Source organism: Camellia sinensis, chromosome 12, assembly GCF_055761805.1.
Source record: "Camellia sinensis isolate YWXY chromosome 12, ASM5576180v1, whole genome shotgun sequence".
Lineage (NCBI taxonomy): Eukaryota > Viridiplantae > Streptophyta > Magnoliopsida > Ericales > Theaceae > Camellia > Camellia sinensis.
The window spans coordinates 69,014,458-69,041,527 of NC_138972.1; the positions used below are offsets into that span (position 1 = coordinate 69,014,458).

The 27,070-nt window shown below is 38.3% G+C and overlaps 2 protein-coding genes across 2 annotated transcripts; both read left to right on the forward strand.

The window, feature by feature from the left end:
• The first annotated feature begins 1,818 nt into the window (after positions 1 to 1,818).
• Positions 1,819 to 2,517, forward strand: LOC145803638 (uncharacterized). Its single transcript, XM_082896959.1, has 2 exons — positions 1,819 to 1,876; positions 1,997 to 2,517. Exons 1-2 carry the CDS (start codon positions 1,819 to 1,821, stop codon positions 2,515 to 2,517), a joined length of 579 nt encoding a protein of 192 aa, XP_082753085.1.
• A 168-nt stretch (positions 2,518 to 2,685) lies between these two features.
• Positions 2,686 to 4,146, forward strand: LOC145803639 (uncharacterized). The gene is made up of 2 exons (XM_082896960.1): positions 2,686 to 2,967; positions 3,595 to 4,146. The coding sequence occupies exons 1-2, from the start codon at positions 2,686 to 2,688 to the stop codon at positions 4,144 to 4,146; spliced, it is 834 nt and encodes a 277-aa protein (XP_082753086.1).
• Positions 4,147 to 27,070: the final 22,924 nt, after the last annotated feature.

Consider the following 27,070-nt stretch of genomic DNA (forward strand, 5'->3'; position numbering starts at 1 on the left):
CAAGACAGGGGGCACATGACTCAGAACTGCAGGGCACTAAAGCAACACTTGGAAGACCTGGTGGCAGCTGGACACCTAAGGGTTTACATTGATCAGGATAAGGAAGTGACCGAACTGGGAAACCCACCGCCAGAACCAAACATTGTGCATCCACCTCGGCTGATAATAAATGTGATCCACGGGACAGCGACTCAGCAGTCTGATGAGGCACTGAAGAAAGAGATCACTAAGGCTGCGCAAATTCAGCGGGTCATGTCAGTGGAGCCTGCATCGAAAAAGGTACGTACAGTACCTAAATTCCCCTTGTGCACTGTTTCATTTACTAGCAAAGATTTAGAAGGCATACAGCACCCACATACTTATGCATTAATTATAACTGTGAAAATTAGGAAACAATTTGATGTAAAACGAGTCTTGGTAGATCAAGGTAGTGCAGCAGATATATTGTATTATGATTTGTTCAGAAAGCTTGGTCTCTCTGAGCAGCACCTCACCCCAGCGGCAGCCCCATTGGTCAGTTTCAATTCATAGCCAGAATGGCCGCTTGGTAGAATAGTGTTGCTAGTCGTAGCGGGAACAAAAACCCTCCAGATAGAGTTTTTGGTTATTAATACACCATCCCCTTACAACGCCATACTTAGCCGTCCGTGGATTCATCAAATGGAGGCAGTCCCTTCAACCTACCACCAGCTCATCCGTTTCCCAATGGAACATGGAGTAGAGCAGATCTCAAGGGATCAAGTTGCGTCCAAACATTGCTTCATGGCAGCATTAAAGGCAAAGTAGCTCTACAATCGGGTACAGACGGTAGAAGTAGTCGAACAGCCAGTCTTGGAAGATGTAGGGGGAACCCCAGGGGAAAAGATGGTAGAGGATTTGGACAAAGTCTTGGTAAAAGGGGATGACCAAGAAAAGTACTTCTTTATCGGTACCTCGCTAGGCGCTAATGAGAAACTTTAGCTGCTGGAACTACTGAGGGAGAATATGGAGGTATTCGCGTGGTCAGCATATGATATTCCAGGGTTGGATCCAGAATTTGCTTGCCACAAGCTCAACATCAACCCTTGAACTCGGCCCATTGTGCAGAAAAGTCGGAGATCATCAGTCGAGCACACCGAAGCAGTAATTGCCGAAGTTGAAAAACTCTTGGCTTCAGGAGCAATCAGGGAAGTTCAGTACCCGCAATGGCTGTCTAACACAGTTGTAGTCAAGAAAAAGAACGGAAAATGGAGAGTATGTGTTGACTTCACTTGCTTGAACAAAGCCTGCCCAAAGATAGCTTTCCGCTGCCTCGCATTGATCAACTAGTAGACTCAACAGCAGATCATGAGCGTATGAGCATTTTGGACGCTTATAGCGGCTATCATCAGATACCACTGTTCGGTCCGGATCAAGAAAAGACAGCATTTATCACTCCAAGGGGAACTTACTGCTACAAAGTAATGCCATTCAGCCTCAAGAACGCCGAGGCAACCTACCAGCAAATGATTACAAGGACCAACTGGGAAAAACCATGGAAGCATATATAAACGATATGGTAGTAAAAAGCAAGCTCGCTGCAAACCATCTCACGGCCTTGAGAGAAGTTTTTGCCATCCTGAAAAACCACCAGCTTCACCTCAATGCCTCGAAATGCGCTTCCGGGGTAGGAACAGGGAAGTTCTTGGGATACATGGTCACTCACAGAGGAATTGAAGTGAATCCGGATCAGATCAAACGATTCGAGATCTTGAAGTACCAACAAAGGCTAAAGAGCTACAGAAGCTGGCCGGAATGGAAGCCGCACTGAATCGGTTTATTAGCAAATCCTCAGATCGGATGAAGCCCTTCTTCCAGCTTTTAAGGAAAAAGGCAGCATTTGAATGGAATAATGAATGTACCGAAGCACTGCAAAGCCTCAAAAGATACCTCAGTACACCTCCTCTGCTGTCCACTCCAGAACAAGGAGAGGAGTTGTACCTCTATCTAGCATTCTGAAATCATGCCGTGAGCGCAGCATTAATTCGAGAAGTTAACAAGGAACAAAGGCCTGTCTATTATGTCAGCAAGACTTTACTAGATGCCGAGACACAGTATCTACCATTGGAAAAGTTAGCATATGCACTGCTTATCGCCTCAAGAAAGCTGCAGCATTACTTCCAGGGGCATACCATTAACGTCTTCACTGAATTCCCCCTCAAATCTGTATTCAGCCAAGCCGATTTCTCTGGCCGAACAGCAAAGTGGGCAGTAGAACTTGGTGAGTTTGACATTCGGTATCAACTTAGGACAGCGATCAAAGCCCAAGTTTTAGTGGATTTTTTCGCAGAATTTGCTCCAACCCAGAGTACCGAAATGGGGGATCCGAGTTCGACACAAGTGCCATGCACTACCGAACAAAGAAAACCCTACGCTTTGGAAGCTTGGAAACTCTTTACTGGAAATATCTGGCAGCTCTATGTTGATGGATCGTCCAATAACCGAGGCTCAGTGGCAGGAGTAGTACTTATTTCACCAGAAGGGTTCATCTGGGAATAAGCTCTCAGGCTCGGTTGGAAGGCTTCAAACAACGAGGCCGAGTACGAAACGTTATTGGCTGGCTTGCCTAGCGCCGAACACTTCAGTGCAGAATAACTTCTTGTTTTCAGCGATTCACAACTAGTGGTAAACTAGCTTTCTGGGGTCTATGAAACACGAGATGAAAGAATGGCTATGTATGCAGGCAAGGCCAAGGACCTACTCAGAAAATTTCAGTCCATATGGGTGGAACGAATCAGTCGGGACAAAAACAGCCACGCTGATGCCTTGGCATGCCTCGGCTCGTCAGTAAATACAAAGGATGCCAGAAACGTTTGGGTCGAGTTTGTACCAGAACCAAGCATTGCATCTCTAGTCCTCTGCAACAACTTAGAGCCAAGCTGGATGGATCCGATATTTGCTTTTCTGAAATCTGGTACATTCCCCGAAGACAAAAAGGAAGCCAACAAGGTCTGACTTTGGTCAGACACAAGTCAGCTCGGTTCTGGATCTCACCATATGGGAAGCTTTACAGACACTCCTATCTTGGCCCCTACCTCCTATGTGTACATCCAAATCTTGTCGAGAATGTTCTCTACGAAATTCACGATGGGATTTGTGGATGCCACGTTGGCGGAAGGTCACTGGCACACCGAGCCCTCACTCACGGGTACTAGTGGCCACAGATGCAACAAGATGCGCAGCGGTACATACAGAAGTCCGATAAATGTCAGAGGTTTGCTCCACTCATTCATCAACCGGCCAAAACTCTCACTCCACTCACCAGCCCATGGCCCTTTGCGCAATGGGGACTGGATATTGTCGGACCATTGGCGCGAGGCACTGGGAACAAGCGATTCTTCATTGCCGCAACCGACTATTTCACTAAGTGGGTTGAAGTTGAGGCGCTGGCAAGTATCAAAGAGGCAGACACGAAGCGGTTTGTTTTAAAGAGTGGTGGTGCGTTTTGGCATTCTACGGGTACTGATTGCGAACAATGGAACACAGTTCGATGGTAAGGTCTTCAGAAAGTTTTGTGCCAACCTCAGAATCGAGTATAGGAACTCTTCTCCAGGGTACCCGTAGAGTAATGGACAGGCAGAAGTGTCAAACAAAACCATCATCAACGGAGTAAAGAAGCGGCTTGAACATGCAAAAGGCAAATGGGTTGAAGAGTTACCTCACGTATTATGGGCCTACCGAACCACAACACGGCGTTCAACGGGGGAAACACCTTACTCCCTAACTTATGGAATGGAGGCCATCATCCCACTTGAAGTAGGACTCCCAACCCTTCGGTCTGAATTATTTGAAAGCTCCAATAACGAGGAAGCTATTGCACAAGCACTGGATATGGTAGAGGGCCGAAGAGAAGCAGCACTGATCAGACTTGAGGCGTATCAGCAGCAGCTCATCAGAAGTTTCAATCAAAAAGTTTTCCCAAGGCAATTTGCGCCTGGAGAACTGGTTTTGAGGAAGGTTATGGATCACAAATGGGTGCCTGGCGAGGGCAAACTTGGGCCTAACTGGGAAGGTCCCTACAAAGTCACAATCGTTGTTGGAAACGGAGCTTACTACCTAGAGGATCTGAATGGTAGAGCTATACCTAGGCCCTGGAACGTACCAAATCTCAAGAAATACTATCAGTAGAATTATCCCCCAGCTTCTCTATCAGAATATAAAGGCATTTATCTGTTGACCAATGCAAATACTTCCCCACTTTTTTCAAATTTATCAAATTCTTGTAATTAGCTTTGATGTTTATCAAACGGAATTAGCTTTGGTTCATACCAAACGGAATTAGCTTTGATGTTTATCAAACGGAATTAGCTTTGGTTCTTACCAAACGGAATTAGCTTTGGTCCTTACCGAACGGAATTAGCTTTGATGTTTATCAAACGGAATTAGCTTTGGTTCTTACAAAACAGAATTAGCTTTGATGTTAGGAATTAGCTTTGGTCCTCACCAAACGGAATTAGCTTTGATGTTTATCAAACAGAATTAACTTTGGTCTTTGCCTAAATGGACTTAGTTTAGAACGAATGGACGGAATATAAATTTGGTTAGCACTCAAACATGCTAAGTGGTATTGCTTGGTGGAATAATGTTTGGCAACTGAATTGGACTTTAGCCAAGTGGAATTGCTTGGTGGAAACCACACTAACATATCTTAAGTAAACATCTTTGCATCTACAGAACCTCTTAAGTATCAACACATCAACACTTCACTATTGACTAAAACAAATAGAGTTGGAACAAGCATGCCCAGGTACTATCAGGAGTAAGCTTCCAGCATTAGTCTTACTCAACTCCAGCTGGGGGCAAACAATTGTTTTTTTCAAACCAACCTGGACCTGAGTAAGACACCTTTTCATGCCTTCATCGCATTCAAATACACCTATGCTAACTAAGTTGAAGCAGACTCAAGCAGTTCTACACAAGGGCACAATCTTCAGTACCGATCTTACTTAGCTCCAGGTGGGGGCAAACAATTGTTTTCTTTTAAAACCAACCTAGACCTAAGTAAGACCCACTTACGAACCCAAGCACTTCCATACCACATATCCGTTAGCCACACCGAGCACAAGTTCATCCCCGAGGTCCCAACAATGCTCGGTCGAGGGCAAACAGTACAGTTTCACACCGAGAATCAGTTCGGCCCCGAGGCCCCAATAACGCTCGACCGGGGGCAAGCAGTATAGAATCAGACAGAACATCCATTTAAAGGCAATACAGAACCAGACCGAGCATCTATTCGGCCCCGAGGTCCCAACAGTGCTTGGTCGGGGGCAGGCAGTACAGAAAACATTCAAACATAGAAGCCAAACAGCATCAGATTGTAAGTTCAAAAAGAAAATTCTATCATCCAACAAAAGGCACAGATGGCCTCATAACCAGCAGTAAAAAAAAGAAAAGAGAAAAGAAAAATTGTCTTGACAAGTGCAGAAAGAAAGCTCGTCATGGAGACCGAGCCATAGTACATCAAAGCAAAAAAGTTCAAATCCTTTCAACATCAATTTTCATCAACAGTGGGCAACTCAGGAGCAGCATCAACAATTTTCCCAGGCCGTCTGCGGGAGGAAAAGTAGAGGAAGCTCCAACTTCCTGAGAAGTAGAAGCCTCCTTAACCACATCTCTCGTGGCTTCAGTCTCTGGGGTTTCAATCCCTTCAATACTCACTGTTTCAGTGGCAACATTCCAGTCCTGGGTCTTGCTTACAGAATCATCTTCTGGAGAAACTTCGGCTGGAAGAACAACAGGGGTGGAAACAGTCTTCGAACCCAAGGATCTTGAAGGAACGGGGACATCCTGAAACAGGGAAGAGCCTTCAGGAACCAGCGCAACAGTCAAGGCACTCGTCCAACCCTTCACGAAAAGCTTATCTCGCAACACTAACACCTCTTCCTTATAGGCAGCCCTGGCTTCATCCCAACCTTGTTGCCAGTGTTTGGCTTCCAGTACAGAACGCTCAGTAGCCATCACAGCAATAACAGCCTCCAATTCGGCCACCTTCCCCTCAAGTTGAGCTTGCGTCCCAATAGCAGCCTACTTCGATTTTTCAGCCGAAGTGACAATCTTGTTCAAACGAAATGCTTCCCTCTCAGCGATTCGGCGTCCTTCCTTCTCTAACTTCAAGTTTATCGTCAGTCTCTCCGCATTCATTGTGGCCTCCAGCACAGCCCTTTCTAGCTCTTCAGCACGAGTAATGGACAGATGCATTCTCTGGATACACTACAAAGGACAATGAAGAATTAAGAGAAAATGAGACAGCAATGCAACAGTAAAGACAAGTAATACAGGAAACACTTACAGCGGTCATCATCTGAAGGGTCCCTTTCAGGATAGGAATATTACGGGGCCCATTATGGTCGGCCATATCAACCGGCATCAATAAAAACTTAGTCAAATCAAAGGCAAAATCTTGTGAAGCAACAAATGAATCAGAAGTGGAAATGGGCCTGCCCTTATGTGATATTGGCGGCTCTCATTTCTCAAAAGCATCATCCTCGACAGGATCCTCAAAAGCTTCCCCCACCACTGCTTTGCCAGCCTCCCTCCTTCTCTTTTTTGCTCGAGCAGCTACTGAAGCTGAGGGCTCGGCAGCAGTCGCAAGGGTCCTAGAAGCTCCAACCTCCATCTTTACCTCCATAAGGCTCTTCACCTCGGTCTTTTCCAGAGGGGTTTGCAAAGCATCGGAGGCTCCGAAGGCCTCGGCCTCTAAATCCACCAACACCCTTCTCTTCGCCACAGACCTGCTCCCTACAAAACTGGGGGCAGGGGAGGGCGCTCTCTCAGAAAGTGCACCCTGACTCCTGCGACGGCTCGTGACCAGAGGAGTGAGAGACGTGTCGGTCTCGGCATCAAAGTCCAGAAGGGCAGCAGCAAGCCTTGCTTTCTTTGGAATAACGGAGCGGTAGGTAGACTGGTAATCCAACAACTCGGGTGCAGATTTCTTTTTATACCTCAGGGCAGCTTTTATGGCCTCAACATTCTCTCGGTTCGGCCTTCGTTGGAAATGAGAGGCCTCTACAAAAAAAAAGAAGTGACCCGTTAGAGCAATATCCGAAATAGAGTAAGAAATACAAAAGTCATCAGGTGGAAAGGCCCGAACTTGGGTAGCCGTCTTTCTGGGGCATCCTCTCAGACTGAAACTCAGTTCCGGCAGGGAACTCCCAGTTTCCACCAACTTGTAAGAAATCGTCGTTGTGTTTATCCAAATCAGGCAGCCCAGTAACCAAATGGCAATCGAACACGCAAGTAATATGTGATGTGGTCTTTGTTATGAGAAAGAGTATAACAACCTAAGATATCCCATATGTCAAGGTTCAAACCCAATCATCTATTAAGGGCAGAGACACCGCAAATAAAACGAAAAAGGTTCACAGATACTTGCATTGGGGTCAACTGGACTTGATGCAGAAACCGGCGTACCAACAGGTCAAGAGGGAACCGAACCCCTCCCTCGACTATGGCCGCGATGGGAAAATCAACGGTATTCCTCATGCCCATACGCTTGGCATCTACTTTCGCCAACGAAGGGTAACGTCATTGGGAATATTATAGTATAGGTGGAACATAGCCATGGCCTCGAGGGTATCAACCAATGAACGGAACTTCCCCATTTAATGAGCCTAAACGGACAGAAGTAGGACTCAGATAACAGAGTATGGAACACAAACAAGGAGTAGGCCAAACAAGATGATTAAGGAAAAAAGAGGCAAGAGAAGAACAGTCGCAAAAGGACTTACAGAGATTAGAACAGTCGTAGCAGAGCAAGATCAGCGGTGAAAAAGTCTGAGCAAGGCACCAACGAGACTGGTTCTAAGGAACAGGAAGAGTCTTTTCTCTCTCTTTGAAACTCTCTAGAGGAATGAAAAACCAGATGACGGGATTTGTATTGATAGCCAAAGCATTAATTGCACAAGCCGTCGCGCAGGTACATGGAGCACAACCTTCAGTATGGAATCGACACACTATCTCTACACACCAATCTCACATCGCCACATGTCACTATGAAAGGACGCATACAGGAATTGTGTGTCAGGATTAAACCGTCACCAAGGCCGAGCTGGGGAAAATCGAAACGACGCGACACTTGGGAAGCAGAACAATAGCTCCGCTCAAGGGGAACCTTAGCGCGAGCTAGGGGACAAATGAAGGGGCTAAAAATGAAATGGGTCAGGTCCAAACCTTGGGCCAGTCCAATCCACTGAAGCCCGAATCCAAGTGGGCTGAATGAGTATATAGGCAAACCAATTAAGCCCAGCTTCATGATCAACAGTCCACCCAAGTCCTCAAGCACTTGGGTCCAACCCACAGTGGAAAGGCTAGTCCAGCCGTGGTGCTGGGCTAAGCCGAGCTGCGAGACTGAATCTACGGGCCGAACAGAAAATAGGCCGAGCCCATGCAAAGTTACCTGAATGGATAAGCCAATCTCCATGAGTGATCCTGTAAAAGGCCAAGACAGGGCGTACTGATGCCGAGCTGAGGTATATCAGTACTGAACTGAGGAAACCTCTCAAGGAAACGTGGAAACTGTGAACGTGTGCATGTGCAGGTTGCCGCCTCAGCTGGTCCCCTACACCTAGAATCACGGAAGTTGTTGAACCAAAGGAATGTGGTTTGTTATCAATATGACTACAATGAGTATATGCATTCAATGACAACTACCAGGTGGTCCCCTCTCTTGAGCAATGCTAAAAGGACACCTGGCAGCATCCAAGCTCCATGAACCTACCTTGAGAAGCAAGCAAGGAACACTATATATACAACACAAACTTTACATTGAAGGTAACGAAGAAGACTGAACTAAACTATTCTAAGAAAAATCACGCATAGAGAGAGATTCAACTCTCTATACACTTCTTCTCCGATCACTAATTCCCACACCGGAGGGGTTATCCAGCAAACCCCGGCCGGGCAGCTCTAACGGTGCTTCTTGTTGGAGGAACCTCAGTTCTTGGATAGTCCAACCAAGTGCGGAGTCCTGATCCACTTTCATCTAATGCGGAATCCAGTATGCACACTCCACAAGGATTGGATCCCACAAAGATGGACCTAATTAAATTTGAAGGGAACAGCCAACGAAACCCCCACCGTCTTGATGCTAGATGATTACTTTTAAAAAAAAAAAATGGAAACACGTGCTACTGCAACCCAACTAAAACAATGCAGCCCCACTGGTTCATACCACGTCGTTTCACATAAAAATAAATAAATAAATAAATAAAACAAAGGGAGACTTATTTATAAGTCCTATTTTGGACACTTATGCTATGTTAAGTCCTATGAAATTTCTTATAGAGTTTCAAGTCCTATTTAGATAGGAATGTATTCCACAAGATTCTATGAGTTGTAAATAAATGGTAGTAATATACTATTATACACTATAATGGCAAAACCATATATAAGAAATTGAATGTTATAATAGAAAGTAACATTTTCACATTCAATTAAAAAAATCAAAATCCTCGTAAGTTTGCAAAACGTAACGTGACACGTTACGTTACGTTTATGTATATGTAGGTGTCACGTTACGTTACGTTTATGTAGCTATCACGTCGCGTTACGTTTATGTAGGTGTCACGTTACGTTACGTTATGTTTATGCATGTGTCACGTCACGTTACGTTACATTTATGTAATGTCCCATCTTATATGGTCACATTACGTTACGTTTATGTAGGTGTCACGTTACGTTTCGCAAACTTAATCTATGGTAACATTCAATTTCCTGTATATGGTTTTGCCATTATTTATGATATTAACAACTAATATTGAAGGTAAATGTGTTAACAAACTTCACACAGGACTTATGGGAACATAAATTTTTTAGTAAGACCATATATAGCATAAGTCTCCCTCATAAAACTTATAAATAAATTTCTCTAAAATAAAAGCAACCTTCTTCATGGTTTTAGAATAGGAGTGGCGATTAGTCCATTGACCCGTTTTGTTTGTTCGGTTTAGTCTTTTTTTTTTTTTTTTTAATATTCGAGAAGATTGTTATTGTTTTTGTTTTTAGGGTCGTGCTGGACTAATATTTTCAACTCGATATATTAATGGATTAGGTTTGAAATTTATACTTTTAATTCAGTCTGACTCAGCCACATATTAAATTAATTAATTAATTATAATATTTTAAAATATATATTTCTTGTTGGGATCTATATTTCATCTTGTTAATTTTATTGAAATTTTTACTTGTGGTGATGTGTGATTGAATTAATTTAAAAAATCTTTCAATTTAAAATGATGTTAGTATATTTATTTAAGAAATATAACATGTGATTGTATTTAATTTCGAAATCTTTTTTTTAATATATAATCCGATAGGTGGATTTAAAATTTATAATTATTTTTTGAATTGGACTTGGACAAATGTAGAGACCCAATATTAAGCTAAGTTAGGCCAAGCTAGACTTAAACAAACACAAAATTCCTTATCCTATAGTGCTGCCTGCCCAAACCCGGCCCCAACCCGACATATGTCCACCCTAGCCTATAATGAATCTCTTTCTTAAATTGATTGTTATGTTTATTATTATTTTATTATGAGAATTCTGATTTTGTTCACACAAATTATTTTTGATTAATTAAGTGGTGTCTTTTGTTAGTACAGTTTGAAATGTATGACAAATTCATTTCCTTATCATGGAGACTGTTTGATTATGATTGTACAAAATTTAACTTTCTTGAGGTCTTAATTAACAAGTCAATGACTTTTTTTTGTAATGTTATGAAAAATATATTTTAATTAAGAGAAATTACACTATTAGTCCCTATAGTTTGTGATTTGTGTCACTTTAGTCCCTGACTTTTCAATTGTGACACATTTGACCTTAAATTTTGAATCTTGTTTCAAATAAGGACAATTGAACATACCATTGCTTAATTTCAAGGACAAAATCATCAATTTAATAAAATATAAATTAATTTGACAAAAATAAATATCAAAAAAATATTTTAATTTTTTTTAAAAATTATTTCTACCCACCAAAAATAAAATTATGTAAAATTGATAAAAAATAATAAAAATTACATGATTAATTTTTAAAAATTAATTTTACATGATCATCATCTAAATACATAATAAAAATTAATTTGGTAAAAAAATAAATAAATGTCTAAAAGATTTATCAATTTTATATAATTTTATCTTTAGTAGCTAGAAATACTTTTTAAAAATTTAAAAATAATTTTTTCACATTTATTAATAAATGTCAAATTAATTTATATTTTATCAAATTGACGATTTTGCCCTTGAAAAATCCAATAGCATTTACAATTGTCCTTATTTGGAACAAGATTCAAAATTCAGGGTCAAATGTGTCACAATTGAAAATTCATGGACCAAAATGACACAAGCCCTAAACTATAGGAACCATTAGTGTAATTCACCCTTTAATTAAGGAAAATTTATTATAATTTTTTTTTAAGTGTTTATATTTCAATTAGTCCATATTATTTGGACATTTGATCTACCAAATCTTAATTCTCATATGTAAGGTATTTTATAGACATTTCTACCCTTAAAAATATTTTTTGAACGGTTAGCAATTTGATGATGTAAACATTTATATTTTACAATGTGAATATTTGCATTGACGTGTGAATGTTCACATTGACAATATGAATATTCACATTGACATGTTAACATTCACATTACGGAACATTTGCACTGTAAATATGAATATTATTAGGGGTCTTTTGGTAACTATGTCACCTATAGGACTTATTGAAATATAAAAAAATAATGTGGACTAAATGGAACATAAGTAAGTGAAAAGGGATTTTGTTAGCACCATAAATCTGCAATTTTATTATTATATAATTGCAAGACACGTGGCATCCTCTTATTCATTTGGAAGTTAAAAGAAGTTATAAAGATAATGGAGAATATGAAGGACAAAGTGGATGAGTGGGAGGACAAAGTGGATGAGTGGAAGGACACATGGCAAGACAAGAATGAAGATGGAAGAAATGGGTAGTTACTAAGTAGTTATTGCTATATTTTTTTCTCTATAAATAGCCATTAATGGCCACATTGTAAAGGATCCAAAATTCAAATCAAAGACAATTGATTTCAATATTTCTTGTCATTTTCCTTATCTTAGGAGTAGTTTAACATAGATTTATATTTCGAAGCATTTATTTTCAGCATTTCCATTTCGAAGCATTTCATGCACTTTCTTTTCGAAGCATAGGAGTAGAGGTAAGTAATTATTACTTTGATTGTTCACTCAATCGTCTTTCTCCGTCCCTTTTTCTTCTTTTATTTTTTCTTTTCTCTACACTTGACAATTTTGAAGTCCTCTTCGTTGAGGCAAAAGAACCGTCAACACAATCGCTTGATAATTGGCTTGAATTTAATCTGTAAGGATTTTTCAATCCTTGCTGGCACGCTCGCATTTATGATATTTTCCTTCGTAGGAAAAATAAGCCAACATTTTTTGGCACGCCCAGTGGGACGTCAAGTGTAATAAATGGAAAATGAATTGGATTTGTCCATTTCAAATAGTCTAGATGAAATTTATTGGCGTAAACAAGAAATTTTGGATCTTCAAGAAGAGATCCATTTTCTTGATGAAATAAATTTTCATCCCTTACAATATTATTTGGTGGAAGAAAAAAGACACCATTTAATTGGAGAAATTCATCAACTTGATATGGAAATTCGCCAATGGAATGATGAGTTATCAACTCTCACTACCAAGTCTTTAATTGAGGCCTTAATGGCCGGAATTGGTGAATTTTTTCAGAATTTTTCCATGGTTAAAAATAGTAAAAGCAAAGAGTTGATTTCATCAATGGCTCGGGGGGTTCAAGAATCCGTTTTTAAAGAGCCAAATTATGAAATTAACATAACGAAAGAGCATGTTTTTGAGCCAAATTTGGCTAAGAATGATGTTTCATGCATGGCTCGGGGGGTCTCAAAACCAATTTTTAGAAAGTCAAGTAATGAAAATAACATATCTATGGGTGATTTTCATAAGCCATTAATGGCTAACATGGAAAAACAACCCACTTTGCTAAATAATTATGAAAATCAATTCGGCAAAAGTCATATTTTTAAAGCAAACATGGTCAAGAATAATGAGCAAGCCACTGTTCATGAATTCAAAATTTTTGACATTTTTCAAAATGTCAAAAAGTATGAATTTTCATGGTCACACTATACCATGACTTTTGGTGTTCAAAATCCTTTTTGGATTTGTGGTTCACATCAAAATATAATTTTTGATGATGTGGCTAATAAAATTAACAAATTGTTCTTATGAGTTCGAAGCACTAAGAATAAGGGATGACCATTTAAAATGCATGAACTTGGCTAGAAAAGCCTGCGCATTTAAATAAATGGTTGAGAATGGCTTATCTTTTCAAATTGATGGCCACTTGTTTGTATGTACACAATCAAAGCATCGAAGATACATTCGAAGCATCAAGAGTTGTTTCGAAGGTTGATTACTTCACCTTCAAAGCTGTATAAAGCTTTGAAGATACATTCAAAACATCAAAAGTTGTTTCGAAGGTTGATTGCTTCACCTTTGAAACTGTATAAAGCTTTGAAAACTTTTGAAATGTGTACATCTCTTCAAATATATGTAAAATGACAATTAATTAGTTGTCGAATAAAGCCTATTTTTGGCATGATAAGTTGGTTCGAAGAACAACCATTTTGGTGTCTTCGAAGAATTAATAATTGGTTCAAAGCACAAAATTAATATTTTCATTATTATGTATGAACCAGAACATACAAAATTTGAATAACCACAATGTTGGCCAAAAGTTGCTTCGAAGGCCCTTTTGCCATAATTTTGTAAGCTTTGAAGCACTCCATCTTGCATTAATAGCTTCAAAGAAACAATAATGGTGGTTATGAACCTTCGAAGCTTTGCCGAATATTTCCAAGGATGTAATTTGTCCTTTATCGGCACTTTCAACCTTTGAAAGATGATTTTGGTCCTTTATACCACCTTCGAAGCTTGTTACTAGTCCATAATAGCTAGCATTCGAGACATCTAGTCATAATTTCATACTCATTCGAAGCACTTCATTGGTGCTATTACATCATTCGAAGCACTTTGTTGATATTATTCGAAGCATTTTATTGCTTAGATTAATCATGTGCTTGGTTCGGCCCTTCAAAAATTCAAGTAAACAGATTTATGAAAAAGTGTCCCTTTAATTAATAATTTTGATAATATTATTGTTGTATTGAAAAGTAATTAAGAATTTTATTTACTTTTTTATTAACTTTATTAAATGAGAAATTCTAATAAGAGAACATTTGTAATTTTGATAAGAGACATGTATTCCTCATCCATCTATTTCAAGTGCCTCGTTTTTTCCCATTTTTAAATTATTGAAATCTTCAATTCAATTAAAGAAAAATACTGAAATTACATTTATGTTAACAATAACCAAAATGTTAAATAATCATCCAAACGAGTAGCAGAAATAATCATCAAAACAAATAATAGAAATTGAATCTAAACCTGAATCTAAACGAGTAGTAGAAATAATCTTCAATTCAATTGAGGTTTTTACGTTGAAATGACAAATAAGTTGAAAATCTGATAAGTTGAACCAAGCACCAAACCTGTGTGAATGTGAAGTAAAATTACATAAGTTTCAAATAAGTGGAAGCAAATGGAGCCAGTAAAACAACCTGTTATGCATGGACAAACACACATATGTTTACTTTATGAATCTGTTTCCTAGTCATAGTTGAAGTGTACCATGTGGCGTAGATTTTCCATAGGGTTTTTTTCATTTGATGTATGCTTGTTTCCACTTTGTTAGGAGATAGTGTCTTCAATTTCATTTCTTCACAAATTGACTCTAAAGTTCTAAGTGGATGATTAAACAGGAGATGATGGTTGAATTTGCAAAGAATGTGGCTGATTTTGCTGTTGCTAGTGGAAAAAAGCACATTGTTGTGCTTTCTAGCTTAGATTTTGGACGGTGGCAAACAATTGATATGTCAAGGTACTAAGAACTGCAATGTTTTCTTTGATCATTTTAGCTTCTTGACTACTCTCTCTCTCAATTTCTTTGTCCTTTTTTCCTGCAGTAACTACTTCATTTTATTTACATTTTTTCTTTGAGAAATTTACTGTTAGTATTTTAATTTTCATATTTCAAAATCCTGCAAACCACCCCAATTCATTTTTAATTGGTTATTAACACTATAGAAACATGGAAATTGGTATATAAAAATCACTCGACAAAATGCATGATTCTGCAGATATCAAACATTGTGAGATTAAAAAATAACTAGAACTCATAAAAAGCAAAGATATTCCTTATTCTAACAATCATTCATGTAAAAAATGATTCAATGATCATCTTTTTGAACTCTTTTACTTGTGCAAAAGTGCATAAACCAACTAGGTCCATTATTTAGAGTTGTCTAGGCCATTGACAACATTGCTTTGATTACTTGGTGATTTGTTTCAGTGGTCTGCAGATATTGTTGGAAATGGTTATAAAATTCTGGGTAAAACCAGAATTTTTTTCGAAGTTTGGTCTATTTTTTAGGTGGGCCCCAAGCGTCGATTTTCGCGGGTCAAAGTGGTAACGCGTTCTATGCCGCGTTGTGATTCACATGGTATATTTGGTTGCTTAAAACCATTTACTGAGTGAATGGAAAATTGAAGCCAAAGTATGCTTCATGGAAATGGAGTTTTGGTGGAAAATCCTTAAAGGTTTGAATAAGGCTTGTCCCACATTGATTTGTTGGGAAGTTTTAAATGGGTTTATAAGGCATGGGTTTGATACTTGGGGTGTGCCCCAAGGAGTACCCAAGTGTTTTAGAGAGGGAGGTTATAGGCAAAATGGGCTAGACCCATTGGACCCAAAAATCACTACACGCGCGCCGCCATCCGTCCGGTCGGGTAGGCTAGACTGGGCGCGGGTGCGTGGTGTGAGGTTGGGTTGGGCTTGTCCGACCCAATACCTATCTTTTTGGGCCAAAAACATTTGAATTCAAATTAATTCCGGAAATAAACTGGTCCGGTTTTACTGTACATCCAGACAGGGCCCTTCCCGTTTTTATCTGTTCAAATTTAAATCCAACAGGTTTGTTTCTGTTTATTCAAATTGAACAGGTTTCATACCTATTCAAACAGGTTTTGCACCTGTTTAATTCAAACCCAACAGTCATAATTTCTCCTATAAATAGACATGTCTCTCATTTGTTTTTCATCAATAATTTTCGTCCTTCCTTGCTACAAATTCGTCTCTGCATTTTGGTGCATTTATTCTATTATTTTTCCTTGTAAGAAAGAGTGTAAACACTTAGTGTGTTCGCAAGGCAAACAATTTGTAGTGTTGCTATTGTTTGTAGTTGATCATTTCATCTTGGGAGATAGATGTCCACATTCTGAAAGTACCGTGGAGAGGATGAATATGTCTTAAAAACACAGTGTCAAACACTGGACTTGATCAGATTATTATTCAAGAATTAATCAAGTAAGTTATTTAATTTATTTTCAGTGTTATTATTATTTATTTAAATCAGATTTTAATTTTGTTTTTATAACAAAATAAAATCTGTTTTTATTTATTTATTTTTATTTCTAGTTTGATTTTTATAAACAAACAAATTCTCTCCTTTCTTTTATTTCTTTATATTTTGATTGTTGTTTAGTACACAACAGAATTTAAACTATTTGAATACAGTGAAGATTGTTTAACAATCTTAAGACAAAACCATTTTTGATATCTTCATTGTATTTAATTTTCTGTAATTTCATAAAGACATATTCTGGTTGGAAAAACAAATCAGTGTGTTTGGTTTGAGTTTTCTGAATTAAGTTTTTTGAAAACTGACTTTTTTAGTTTTCGTATTTTTTTGTTTTTAGTGAATATTTTTAAAATTTTAAACATTTTTTTTTACTTTTTTAGATGCACCTTACGTAGATGTATCTAAAAAGTAAAAAAATTGTGAAAAAATATTTTTAAAAATTAATAAATACATAAAAATATTAAAAAAATGTACTGAATTCTCATATTTTTTTATATTTTTGGTATTTAGTGAATTTTTAAAAAGTTTTTTTCAATTTTTTTTTTTACTTTTTAGGTATATTTATGTTAGGTATGTCTAAAAATTAAAAAAAATTGCTTAAAATATTTAAAAAATTTAGTAAAAACAAAAAAATATGAAAAATAAAAAAGTAGAATTTTCTGAAAAGTATTTTTAAAAAGTGGTAACCAAGCATAGTAAATAGTGTTTATGCTGTTTGACAGATAGTAGTAATATACTATCTCTTTTCTTTGACAACTAGTAGTACTATACTGGTATCATTAACAATTGCAGAATATTAATTTGTGTTACAGAAAATTATTGTGGTATTTTATTTTTCTAGTTTTAGTAATAAGGAAAATAAAATTATTTTGTGTTATAATTTATTTTCTGGTTTTAGTAACTAGAAAATTAATTTGCGTTTTAATTTTTCTGATTTTTGTAATCAGAGATTATGGCTACTACAACTGAAACTGCATCTGGTAGTGGTACTTCGATTGTTACACCAACACCGGTCCCTATCCAGAACAATGTTCATGTACCAATCAATCATGGAGAAAAATTGGAAAAATTTAACGGTACCGAGTTTAAGAGATGACACTAGAAGATGCTGTTCTATCTTCCAACTCTTAATTTGGCCCGGTTTCTCCATGAAGAGGCTCCAGCGCTTAAAGAGGGTGAAAGTGATCGGCAAGTTGTTACCGCTGTAGATGCTTGGAAACATTCAGATTTTCTGTGCAGAAACTGTCACGCCCCACCTTTTATTACTCGGAGTCATTACCAAATTCTTTAACTTAATTCAATTTCAGAGATAACATGCGGAAATAAACTCATACATTCACTCCGTAGAAGTGATTAACAATACTCTCATTCGTATGCAAAGTAAATATTACATGAACTAACTTAATAAATTGCCCTTGGGCTTACATCATTAAAAGTACAAGAAGAAGGGTGTAACCCTTTACAACAATGGTTTAGCCTCCAACGGTTTAGCCTCCCCCACAAACTCTGGTGGGCTGGAACGGAAAAACTCCTTAGTAAGTTTGAGAGCATGCCCGTTGCCGCCCTCAGTACGAGCTAGGGCGTCTTGCACTGCTCTTGCAATCTCACGTGCGACATCCTCACCGACAGCCGATGCTGCAACGGCAGGTACTAAAGGAACTGCTGTGCCCCTACTGACACTCCTACTATTCAACCGTCCTCTACTCCCTCGTGTAGACATCCTATAAAGCACAAAGTAAATTACACTTAGCGCAAAACACTATAGCCTTCTCCGAGGCACACTCCACTACTGTTAAGTCACAAGACACACTTAGTCTCAAAATTTACATCTCTACTGCATATTATCAGCTAAACATGTAAATACATAATCGAATCAAGTCCACAAAGATAGCCACTCATCCCGAAACTATCAAGGAATTCCTATCAGAAACCACGTTGATCAGGCGTGTTTCCAAAAGGACCTCAAAGCAAGTTCACCGGCTATGAATACTATCCAGGAGACTGAATCCCATGCTCACATAAATGCAACACATAAGTCCTAACTTTCATGATATCTATATGCAACGTCCTCACAATACGTAGTAAACCCACTGTGGTAAAAACCATTTCCCACGAGCCCAAGTATTCAAACCCGGCTCGCTCTAATACCAAGTTGTCACGCCCCACCTTTTATTACTCGGAGTCATTACCAAATTCTTTAACTTAATTCAATTTCAGAGATAACATGCGGAAATAAACTCATACATTCACTCCGTAGAAGTGATTAACAATACTCTCATTCGTATGCAAAGTAAATATTACATGAACTAACTTAATAAATTGCCCTTGGGCTTACATCATTAAAAGTACAAGAAGAAGGGTGTAACCCTTTACAACAATGGCATTCCGCCAACATAACTGAGGCCCCGTGGCCAACAAATAAGAAGATCCAAATCTTGTAGCACACCCTGCTAAACACCTGAAAAAGATTCAACAACGTGGGATGAACATATAGTCCAGTAGGGAACTCGACATGCTCCTTAACAATAACAACATTACAGATAGCTATGATCATGAACACCCATTCTCATACTAGAATAATAATGTGACAGTTTATACAAAATATATATATGAATATATATATGAATATTTCTTGAAAACAATCATTTAATTCACCGCTATAAGCGATTTATCCTTCCTTTTTCCTTTCATTAACCCCCGTTCCCAATCTTTTATAACATTAATAACTACTTAGAAAAATAGATTCACTAAGCCCATTACTTTTCCATTTGCCACACATACAACAGATGTGCCTTTCCAAAACATATTTGGCATTTCAATGCAATTCCAATTATATCATAATTATCCATGCACACCTCTATAGAAAAGATAACAACTCAACTACATACATAAAATCAATCAATGAGTCAACTTGTCCCTCCAACACTGTAACAAATACAATCCACAATGTTTCCAGATACACTGAAACAATAACAAAACAACACTGCACTACTCACCACAATAACAAAGATACACTTCTCACCACAATCTACCAGTTTACCAGGCGCTAGCTGGAAGGGTATGGTACCTTAGATTATCAGCGCGTCAGTTCTCCAGGCGCTAGCTGGAAGGGTATGATACCTCTGATTATAAGCGCAGAGTATATATATATGAACACATAGGTGTGTGGAGTCCATCCCCTATCTTCTCACACACACTGGAGTACAACCCCTCTCTTCTCCTCAACCAGAATACAAATATAATGTAATTCAGCATTTCATTACATATGATGTTCAATCAACAATGGTGTAATACATACACAACAATTCAACACAACCTTATCATCCTCCACCGATGACCAAAATCTCCAGATGCATGCATATTATACATCAATTAACAGACCCAACTAACATGAGATTACAAAACTCAGCAACAACATGAACATGGTAGTTAAAGCTATACCCCACACAAGTGTGTTCGACACTCAAGATACAACATTCCGATTTTCTTATACTTGTTTCAAAATACCTTTCCCATTTCACAAAATGAATTCCACTTCCTTTGTTTTCACAAAAATCATTCCTATGGACAAAAGTCATACTTCATTTAAATTCACTACATTCTTTTCAAAGCCATTTCAAACTAATTATGCACATTAAGTCATAAACAATAAATTAGGGTCTTTCCTTCCTCTTTCTCAATATTGACCAAAAAGGTCTAATTAACATCAACAAACAACAATAACCACAATTAAGACTCATAATACCTAAGTATTTGCCCAAAGATCAAAACCCCTCAATTAATTTATTAAATCAAATAAGAAAATTTAGGGTTTCCTCTCCTTTCAACAACCACATGCTAATTAACACCCCAATTAGCCCAAATCATAACTAATGATAATAAACCCAAATTCAATAACCAACCCAAGGTTCAGTCCCATGATTTTCACAAATCCAACATGATACAATTTTTATGCAATACAAAAACTACCACATGTCTATCTATAGACGAAGTATTGAAAAGAAACAAGGAGAATCCCTACCTCGAACGAAGAACACAAATGGAGAAGATGACCCAACTCCAAGTGCTCCAAATCCACTATTTTTCAGATTAGAATGAAGCCCAAGCCGCCCTCTATCTTATTAACAAAGGACCTAGGATGGATTCATACTAGAAGTAGATGAAAACCTAGAGAGAAGATGAGTTTAGAGAGAGAGAAGTCGGACCTAGGGTTTGGAAACTAGAAGAGGATGAAAAACTGATCAAAATCCCGTTGCTGCCTAATTAAACTGGACAGGCTCGCTCGAGCGAAGATTTGGTCGCTCGAGCGACCAGACACATGAAAGACTCGCTCGATCGAAGAACATCTCGCTCGAGCGAAGAAACACTGCTCTCAGGTCTAAACGAAACGCAAACGCTCGCTCGAGCGAAGGAACCCTGGCTTGAGCCACCAGACACAAAACTCAACCCTCGCTCGAGCGACCAATCCAAATTCTGGACAGTAACCCCTGGTTTCAAAACCCAACCAAAACAAAACAAACCTGCCCAACACATCCGATAACTCAAAAGAGAAAATAAAGGATGAAAACCACAATTATACATTGAGAGAACCCAAGGAACCTAAGCCCGGATACAACAACCAAAAGGAAAAAGACCGGGGTCGTTATAGAAACTACATCCTCAATGGCCTTGACAACATGCTGTACAATGTTTACAGTCCTCTGAAGTCAGCAAAAGAATTATGGGATTCTTTGGAGAAGAAATACAAGGCAGAAGATGCCGGCACGAAGAAATTTGTCGTCGGTAAATTTCTAGATTTTGTTATGGTAGACTCCCAAACGGTAATATCTCAAGTTCAAAGTTTTCAGATAATTTTGTATAATATTCATTCAGAAGGTATGTCTCTTAGCGAGTCTTTCCAAGTCGCTGCTTTAGTGGAAAAGTTACCATCGGCTTGGAAAGATTTCAAAAATTATTTAAAACATAAACGCAAAGAGATGACTATGGATGAACTTATAGTAAGACTGAGAATTGAGGAAGATAACCATAAGGCTGAAAAGAGGAATGGGAAAAATCCTATTGAGTCCAAGGCTAATGTGGTTGAACAAGTTCATAAACCACATAACAAAAAGAGAAAGTTTACTGGAGATGGTCCTAAATAAGGCGATAGCAACAAGAAGTTCAAAGGAAAATGCTATAACTGTGGCAAGACTGGACATCGAGCTTCTGACTGCCGCCGCCCTAAGAAGGATCATGGAAATACAAGTAAGAAAACCACCAATCACGCCAATGTAACAGAATTGAATTACATCTCTGACGGAGTGAATGACATCAACCTCTCTGCTGTGGTGTCTGAGGCTAACTTGGTTGAAAATCCCAAAGAGTGGTGGGTTGACACAAAAGAAACTCATCACATATGTGCGGACAAGAAGATGTTCACTACCTACAATGAGGCTGCAAATGGTGAACAACTTTTCATGGGAAATTCTTCTACTTCTACTGTGGCTGGATAAGGGAAAGTGATCTTGAAGATGACATCAGGGAAGGAGCTGACCCTCAACAACATACTGCATGTACCTGACATCCGGAAGAATTTAGTTTCTGGTTCTTTGTTAAGTAAAAATAGTTTTAGACTTGTTTTTGAGTCTGATAAATTTGTATTAACAAAGAGTGGTATGTATGTTGGAAAGGGATACATGAGTGATGGTCTCACTTTAAGTTGAATGTAATGACAATTGTACCGAAAGTTGCTATGAATAAGAATAACACATCTTTTGCTTATATTCTTGAGTCAAATTATGGCATGGTATAAAATTTTTGGTAAAACCAGAATTTTTTCTGAAGTTTGGTCTATTTTTTAGGTGGGCCCCGAGCGTCAATTTTCGTGGGTCAAAGTGGTACCGCGTTCTATGCCGCGTTGTGATTCATGTGGTATATTTGGTTGCTTAAAACCATTACCGAGTGAATGGAAAATTGAAGCCAAAGTATGCTCCATGGAAATAGAGTTTTGGTGGAAAATCCTTAAAGGTTTGAATAAGGCTTGTCCCACATTGATTTTGTGGGAAGTTTGAATGAGTTTATAAGGCATGGGTTTGGTACTTGGGGTGTGCCCCAAGGGGTACCCAAGTGTTTTAGAGAGGGAGGTTATGGGAAAAATAGGCTAAACCCATTGGACCCAAAAATCACCACACGCACGCGCGCGCGCCGCCTTCCGTCCGGTCGGTCAGGCGGGCTGGGCTGGGCTAGGCCTGGGCTTGGGCGCAGGTGCGTGGTGTGAGGTTGGGTTGGGCTTTTCCGGCCCAATACCTATCTTTTTAGGCCAAAAACATTTGAATTAATTTTATTTTTTGGTAAAATAAAATCCAGAATTCAATTTAATTCCAGAAATAAACTGGTCCGGTTTTACTGTACACCCAAACAGGGCCCTTCCCGTTTTTATCTATTCAAATTTAAATCCAACAGGTTTGTTTCTGTTTATTCAAATTGAATAGGTTTCATACCTGTTCAAACAGGTTTTGCACCTGTTTAATTCAAACCCAACAGCCATAATTTCTCCTATAAATAGACAAGTCTCTCATTTGTTTTTTATGAATAATTTTCATCATTCCTTGCTGCAAATTCGTCTCTACATTTTGGTGCATTTATTCTATTATTTTTCCTTGTAGGAAAGAGTGTAAACACTTAGTGTGTTCGTAAGGCAAACAATTTGTAGTGCTATTGTTTGTAGTTGATCATTTCATCCTGGGAGATAGACGTCCACATTCTGAAAGCACCGTGGAGAGGATGAATCTGTCTTAAAGACACAGTGTCAAACACTGGACTTGATCAGATTATTATTCAAGAATTAATCAAGTAAGTTATTTAATTTATTTTCAGTGTTATTATTATTTATTTAAATCAGATTTTAATTTTGTTTTTGTAACAAAATAAAATCTGTTTTTATTTATTTATTTTTATTTCTAGTTTGATTTTTGTAATCAAACAAATTCTCTCATTTCTTTTATTTCTATATATTCTGATTGTTATTTAGTACACAACATAATTTAAACTATTTAAATACAGTGAAGATTGTTCAACAGATATATTACTGGACTTACTTCGTGACGATAGAGCAAAGAAATTTTTGTTGTCTTAACAGACACATTTCATAAACTTGGGTTCAAGTTGCATGTCTTGGTGTTGCAGCAGTTGTTTTGCCTGGTAATTAATCTTGTTTTCCCTTCTCCTTTCACTCTTTACTTAGAAACAAGTTCATTACGTTTTTTTTTTACCCCAAATAGAGTTAATTGGAGTTAGGGTGTGTTTCTAGGTGGGGTCTGGTTCGTTGACAGAACCTTTGTAGGATGTAACAACTGTTCCTTATCCATATCCAAACAATGCAATGTTTGTACGTGAATATACCAACAACTGAGGTATGGAATGCACACATAATTCTAAAACCATATTCTCTCAGGATATCACTTATTTGGTGAGCTTTGCTGGTAACCCAATTTATGAGTGGACTGTTTGAGTCAAGAAATGATCTTTCCATATTTAAGAATCAAATACAGACTTTCTTGTGCAGTCAAAAGAGTTCTCAGCACAGGTAAACACCAGCATAATTTGAGGTGTTGACGCCCCAAATCACCAAACGACGTTAGATTAGCACGAAACTTGGCACACACAACCGCCTAGGCACGAGAGACTTGTGGGAAAAGACAGTAGCCAAACTAGTTCCTTAAGAAACTTGAATTCGAGGTGCTGACTCCCCAAAATCACCAAAATGACGTTGGATTAGCACGAAACTTGGCATACATTACCGCCTAGGCATGAGAGACTTATGGAAGAAGACGGGACTCGAATCAGGTTCTCGGTTTGAGAGTTAGAGCCGAATTTCACTCTAGGCACACTAGTTCCTTGAGAAACTTGAATTTGAGGTGTCGACGCCCTAAAATCACCCAACGGTGTCAAATTAGCAAGAAACTTGGCACACACGACCGCCTAGGCACGAGAGACTTATGGGAGAAGAGAGGACTCGAATCGGGTTTTCGGCTTGGGAGTTAAAGTCGGATTTCACTCTAGCCAAACTAATTCCTTAAGAAACTTGAATTCGAGGTGTTGATGCCCCAAAATCACCAAATGGTGTCAATTAGCATGAAACTTGGCACACATGACCACCTAGGCACGAGGGACTTGTGAGAGAAGACAGGACTCAAATCAGGTTCACTGTTTGGGAGTTAGAGCTGGATTTCACTCTAGGCAAACTAGTTCCTAAAGAAACTTGAATTCGAGATATTGGTGCCCCAAAATCACCAAACGAAGTCAGATTAGCACGAAACTTGGCACACACGACCGCCTAGGCACAAGAGACTTGTGGGAGAAGACGGGACTCGAATCAGGTTCTCCGTTTGGGAGTTAGAGCCGGATTTCACTCTAGGCAAACTACTTCCTTAAGAAACTTAAATTTGAGGTGTTGACGTCCCAAAATCACCAAACTATATCGGATTAGCACGAAACTTGGCACACACGACCGCCTAGGCACGAGAGACTTGTGGGAGAAGACGGGACTCGAATCAGGTTCCCAGCTTGGGAGTTAGAACCGGATTTCACTCTAGGCAAACTAGTTCCTTAATAAACTTGAATTCGATGTGTTAATACTCCAAAATCACCAAACGGAGTCGGATTAACACGAAACTTGGCACACACAACCGCCTAGGCATGAGAGACTTGTGGGAGAAGATGGGACTCAAATTGGGTTCCCGGTTTTGGAGTTAGAGCCGGATTTCACTCTAGGCAAACTAGTTCCTAAGAAACTTTGAATTCGAGGTGTGGATGCCCCAAAATCACCAAACGACATAGGATTAGCACGAAACTTGGCACACAAGACTGCCTAGGCACTACAGACTCGTGGGGGAAGGCGGGTGTAACGCCCTCAAACTAAACCCATAATCATACAATCATGATACAAGAAAGAGTTATCATATTCCTAACATCAGAGTATTCTTACAAGAGATATTACATGTTGACAACAAAAGTAAATGCCTATAGGCTTATAACTTTCCAAGTCAACACTTGGGTTCAACAAAAAATAGAGTTCTAACTCTTTACAAAAAATGTAACGCCCTCAAAAATAACCCATTATATATATATCATTGACATGCATTATTTAAAGAAGACAATTAATTAATTCATTCATCAGAGTATTACGAAATAAAGCATAAATTGTAACATCGAATAAAATGCCCTACAGGCTTACATCTTTCCAAGCCAACACTTGGATTAAAAAATATGAGTTCTAATCTCAATACAAGAAAAGCCCTAGGCTTGAATGTTTACATGTACTAATAAATAACAACTATTAACTAAAGGTAGTCTTCTTCAATCCAGATGCCAAACCCTCCCAAGCTAAGCCCTTGGAGGTAGTTTATCACCTGAACCTGAAAATGATGTTCCCATAAAGGGTGAGCCACAGCCCAGTAGAAATATACTAAACCACATATAAGCAATGAATAAAGCAATAGCATTCAACAGATGGTTAACCAATATAATCAATTACTTCATTTTACAGTCTCATGACACTATTGCCAAAGATACGTTTTACTTTCCAATTTTATCAACATGGCTCAGAACCTGGCCAAACTTATAACAGTGAATCACATATATCATATTCACATCCTTCCAATATCAACAAACAAATGAGACTCAAGCTCAAATCAAACACTTCATACTTCCAAATTGATACACATTTTAGTGCTGTATCAATAAAACACTTCTATATAAATAAGCACACATAAAAGTGATGCTAATGGAGTCCATCCCCTATCTCCTCCCAAACAAAATCCGGTTTAGAGGTCCATCCCCTATCTTCCCCTAAACCGTGGAGTACATCCCCTATCTCCTCCCACACACAAAACAATGTATGCAAATGCAATGCTCAATCAATACACGTATTTTCTGTATCAATGCCATAGTCAAAATTAATGATTTAACCAATGTGATTAGTTTCAGTTATTCCTAATCCACATGCAATGTCTACAACAATCACGACTATCCTCCACCGATAGCCCAAAACAGTTATTTCTAAACTGAAAATAACTATGTCAACAATTCAATAGACAAATGATACCAATTACCCAATTACGCCATTTAATCAATAAATTCCCCAATTCCATGAATTTAACCATCTTTTCCCAATTCCATGAATTACTTATACAAATTAATTCAATAATACAACTAGGGTTTTTTCCCAAAATTTACCAAAGTATCCCCAACATATCAAAATACCAAAACTTAGAACAAAACCTATAAAATGGAGTAGGAAATCCCTACCTCAAAGAAAATAACCCGAATGGAGAAGATAGAGATAAATGCCCAAATTCCAATGTGCTCCAAATCACCAAATGTTCAGATTAGAATGAAGCCCAAGCCGTCCTCTATCTTTCTTACAAAAAACTTAAGATGGATTCACACTAAAAGTAGATGAACACTTAAAGAGAAGATGAGTTTTGAGGGAGAGAAGTCGGACCTAGGGTTTAGAACCAAAAAGAATAAGAAAAGACTGATCAAAACCCGCTGCTGCGTATAT